Source organism: Sipha flava, unplaced genomic scaffold (assembly GCF_003268045.1).
Source record: "Sipha flava isolate LNK unplaced genomic scaffold, YSA_version1 314_pilon_pilon, whole genome shotgun sequence".
Classification (NCBI taxonomy): Eukaryota; Metazoa; Arthropoda; class Insecta; order Hemiptera; family Aphididae; genus Sipha; species Sipha flava.
The window spans coordinates 336,435-341,607 of record NW_020272994.1 but is presented as its reverse complement, the minus strand read 5'-3'; the positions used below and the strand labels follow the sequence as shown (position 1 = coordinate 341,607).

Genomic DNA, 5,173 nt, shown 5'->3' with positions numbered 1-5,173 from the left:
TCCGTATAAAAATAATTTTAACGATGTTTGACATTAATAAATGTACTATTAAACTGATAATAATTTGGTCTCTAGATATACGTGCGTGAGTATATATGTAGTAAAATCCAAGAAAGTCCATTTTAAAAACACATAGCAGTGTGTAAACAATAATCAAAGTAACCATATTTATATACATAAATATAATGCTATATATAGTGTCTAATACAATTTATAAAAACATCAATATATATGTTTACTTTAATTATAGTTTATACAATGCTGTGTTTTTTTTTTAAAAATAAACTTTCTTAGATTTTGCTGAATATACACTCGCACACGTATAAATGCGGACCAAACCATTATCGCATAAATTGATATTTATTAATACCAAACACGTTAAACAATACAATTATAAAAATATATTTTATGAAAGAAATATAAATAATAAATTCTCGGTAACTTGCAAGGCGTCAAAAACGCTCGAAACCTTATGAATTTCTTTGAGTAATTTAGACTAAATAATAAGGCAATATAGTTGAAAAAAAAACCCCAAACCCGTTTCGGTGTACAATGTACGTTATAATATTTATTTCTCGTGCGCAGTTTATTATTTTATATGAATTCCATTGTATTATTAAGGAATGCTTGCCGTTTGAATAAAAACTGATCTAAGCAACTATAAAGAGAGAAAAAATGTAAGACGTCATGTGCAAAAGTAAAACCAATGGCAGCTATAGAGTTATTTAATATTACAAATATCGAGTTTTCCTCTTCGGATGGGTAAATTATAAGAGTTGCACGTTTGATCGTATTTTCAAAACGAGTAATGCGAGTGATTTCGATAAACGTTAACGACTGACGACGATGTAACGTCGAATCGTATTCGATTTTTTTTCTACGGTGATTTTTAAACAGTCCTTTCCGATAAGCATCCCGTCCGGAATCTTGTCATTGTACGTAATCAACAGAGCCGTACAGAGACATTTTTTATCCTGAGACAGAATTGAAGCAACGCGCCTCCTAGGTTGTAGGGTTGTCACACTCAAAGCTTTTAATATGTATAATACGATTAGGAAATATCTGGAAAATTGTGATTAGCAAAACAAGAAATAACATTTGTTAGCCACAAGTATATAATTATTATTTATCATCTTATATTACGGTAAACAAATAAATTTCATATTTACAAATTATTAGATGTTTCAAAATAATAGTTGATAATAATAAAAATATAATAGAATCATTTAAAACAATTATTATTTATAATTTAATTTTCCTTGCTTTTGCGTCAGCAAATATAATTTAGATATTAAGCAGAGTATTAAGTATCGTACTATTTTTGTGTGCGGTATTGGGTTATGCATTTTGTGCGGTATTGGGTCATGTTTGTGCGGTAATGGAAAGCGCCGTAAGCAGATACCAACCAATCGCCGATGAAACGAAAAACAGTCATAGAGATTACATAATATATACTATTAATAACAAAATATAAAACTATAATAATAATAATAATAATAATAATTTATAATAATAGATACTAAAAATTATTCAATAATTGTAAAGTTATAAACGAGTAATCAACGAAGAAATATATTTTATACTGAAAATATAATTCAGTAAAACCTCTTTATAACGGAATCGCTTGAGACCAACAAATTTTTTGTTATAAAGAGTTTTCCGTCTTAGAGATGTAAAAAAAAAATGTTTCAAGAATATATGTATGTGTATGTATATGTTAAAAAAATTATATTTTAGGTTAATACCTCATAAAACGTGAATTTATACAATAAGATTATTATATATATATATGACTTAATATTTAAATTTGTTTTGTGTATATTACTAAAAAAAATAGAAGTAATATTTGTACCTTTTTTATAATTAAGAAAAATAGTTTTTAATATTTGATTGCTTTTTGTGTTTAAGAGCAGCACGTTCAGCACATTCTCGGGCTTTTGTTGTAAGTTCTAATAGATTTGAATTTGAAATGGTGGCTGAAAACTTTTGTAATTCTTCTAAGTATGAGATTGCAGTTTTAAAATATTTTATTTTTGGCTCATCGTTGGTCTTACTATCATCATTATCATCGTTTTCTACTAATTTTTCTTCTTCTTCTAAAAAAATCGCCGAATCGTAAGTTTGGTGCGTCTCTAATTTACTGTCAAATGTAATAAAATCTTCTACATCAACATTGGCTATAACGCATTCCTCATTAATATCTTTCAAAGCATTTTCTGGTAAATCTATACCATTGGTATTGGTTCCTTCATTTGAAAGAAACCCGGCTTTACGAAAACAATTTTGCACACATTCAACTTTTACATTATCGCAAGCCAACGCTATCCAGTTGACTGCATCCTAAACACTTATTGATATAGCAAACTGATAAGCTGAAGAACAATTATCCATCTTACATAATAACGATTGTAGCAAAAACTTACGGTAGTAAGACTTAAACGTGTAAATCACTCCTTGATCCATTGGTTGGGTGATCGATGTGGTATTTAGGGGCAGCATAAGTATTTTCGTATTAGATAGCTCGATCTTTGGGTGTCATGCAGCATTATCTAAGAATATAAGGATGTTTCTATTCTGAGATCGCATATCTGCGTTAAAATAACGCAACCACTGCTCTATTATCTCTGTTGTCATCCAGGCTTTTTTTATTAAATTTCCATATGACAGGTAATGGAGAAATATCCATATTTTTAAAACACCGTGGTTTTTTAGACTTGCCAATTACCAATGGCTTCCTAATTTCTCCAGCTATACTACTATACATGACCACTGTTAAGCGATCCTTTGCTTCTTTCCCTCCAGAACAAGATTCACTTTTCAATACTAGTGACTTAGTAGGAATACCTCTGAAAAAAAGACTCGTTTCATCATTATTGCACACGTCTTTTACTTCGTATCCAGCAATGAGTCTTGATATTTTTTGCTTCCACTCCACCGCAGTTTCTTGATTAACGTCATTAGCCTCACCACTAACTTGTTTCCAAACAATGTCATGCCTTTTTTTAAATTTTTCTAGCCAACCGTTCGAAGCCTTGAAATCTTTGACATTCATTTTTTTAGCCAATTTCATAGCTTCTGTTTGTATAATTGGACCGGAAATTGGCAAATTTTTTGACCGAACGCTAATAAACCACTCATACAACTCTATTGGTCAATTTGTTCAAATGAGGGAGTTTTCACTCTTTTACTCTTTCCCGAGTTTTTGCTATTTACCCATTCATCCATAATCTTTTCTTTATTTTTTGTCGTGTCGTAAACTTGAGTTTTTCCACATTTAAATTTAGTAATAAGTTCTTTCGTACTTAGTTTTTGTATCTCCTTCAACTCGATTAGTTTAACTTTATCGGACTAAGTCAGAGCTGTACGTGGCATATAAGCGAGTAAAAAACAGTACGAAAACAAACGAAATCACAACGATAAAACAGACGGTGAGCACTGCACGTTTACTAAATGATATGAACAATTCGACAGAAAAAAGACGACTGGGCAGTTCATATTAACAAAAATACGTTAAAATACGTTAAAGGTATGTACATATGTACATATCTAATCTTTAATAATAAAAAAATCAGTATGACAATCGTGAAAAGATACCGTCGAATGATATTTCAGATAATGATGAAGTTTAGATTATCTTGTTATCAAACATATATATTATATACGTATAATTTATACTTATGAAAGTGTAATTTATCTTTAAATAATTCTATTTTCCGTTTTACAGAGAGTATTTTTACTAATTGGATTACGAACATTTTTCGTTTCCGTTTTGTAGAGGTTCCGTCTTAAAGAAGTCAATTTAATATATTATTTGAACCGGGACTATTGATATTTTCCGTTATAAGGAAGATTCCGTCTAACAGAGTGTCCGTTATAAAGAGGTTTTACTGTATTACGTTTACGGGACGGTGTGTATTAATGTAAAATATTTTAATATTGTATTGTCAACTATACAGTACTGTACAATAACTAATACCGTTTCTTAAGTTAATCATTTCATATTTTTGCGCCCCCCAGCTTCAGGCGACCAAGGCAAGTGGCTCACTCGGCTCACCCTAGTTACGGCTCTGATAATCACGGCCGCACACGCGGACGGACACAAACGTAACGCGGCCACCGGCGTCGGCAGCGATGCGATAAGCGCACGCGCGCGATAAGAATTCGGTCGATTTTCTTTTCAACATCGGCCCGCGTGAAGCCGAAACGAAACGCCGAACGTTACGTCATTGTTAACATTTCAATATTGTTTCTGTTTGTCGGGAGGGTGGGAGAAAAATGGATAAGACAAATGTTATATAAATAATAATATGATTATTATTGTTATCGTTACAACGGACGGCTACGGCAGCGGGATACACAACGATGTCATTGTTCCGTTTTCCTTTTATCGCGTATTATATTTGTACGGCGCGCAATGTACACATCGTTATTGACGTTTAGTGGCGCCGTCGGTGGCTGGCGGGCGGCAATCGGCCTTGGGTTTTCTGGCGTGCACCCGACACGGTTCGAACAGCGCTCTGAACGCCGGCCGGTCGTCGTATTGGTCGACGGCCCTACGACGTAGGCGACGCGCGGCAGCAGTGGCGGCTCGCGAACGGTCGCGATCCTCGTCAGCCGCCGCCCCAGGTCGTCTGTTCACCGGTGGCCGTTCTGCCCCCGTCCACGAGCCGCCGCCGCCGCCGCCGCCGCCGCCGTTGTCCGCTAACGGGCACGGTTGACTGGGCGCGCAGGTGGCCACGGGAAACGTCAGGCACGGCGGTCGGCCCATGCACTTGGTTCGCAAGCACTCGTGCTGCATCCCGTCGTTCCGGGTACACTTGCAACCGACGATCATCTGTCCGCCGCGCAGCTCGAACTGATCGAACCCCGCCGTCGGCCGGTTCTTGTCGCACGGCGCGTGGACTCGCGGCATGTCGTACACGTTGTCGCGTTGGCCGGCGGCTAGTGTCCGGGCGAGTGTCTCGTAACACGGATCGAAGTACCGCAACACACTGTTACAAAGGCACGACGTGTTATATTGATGTATTGCGTACGCGCTCTCTTTCTCGCTCCTTCACCCCCCACCCCTTCCCCCGACATGTCACCGTCGTCCGTCGTCCCCGGACAGGTGGTCTCGTTCCGTTACCATAGTCACGATTGGATATTTCACCTTCGCAGGGATTCCACTACACAC

The 5,173-nt window shown here is 36.3% G+C and overlaps 2 protein-coding genes across 2 annotated transcripts; both read right to left on the bottom strand.

The window, feature by feature from the left end:
- Window positions 1-2,593: 2,593 nt before the first annotated feature.
- On the bottom strand, window positions 2,594-3,070 carry LOC112686559 (tigger transposable element-derived protein 4-like). The gene has a single exon (XM_025558908.1). It carries the CDS (start codon window positions 3,068-3,070, stop codon window positions 2,594-2,596), a length of 477 nt encoding a protein of 158 aa, XP_025414693.1.
- Window positions 3,071-4,426: 1,356 nt separating this feature from the next.
- On the bottom strand, window positions 4,427-4,912 carry LOC112686558. Its single transcript, XM_025558907.1, has one exon. It carries the CDS (start codon window positions 4,910-4,912, stop codon window positions 4,427-4,429), a length of 486 nt encoding a protein of 161 aa, XP_025414692.1.
- Between the last annotated feature and the right edge of the window lie 261 nt (window positions 4,913-5,173).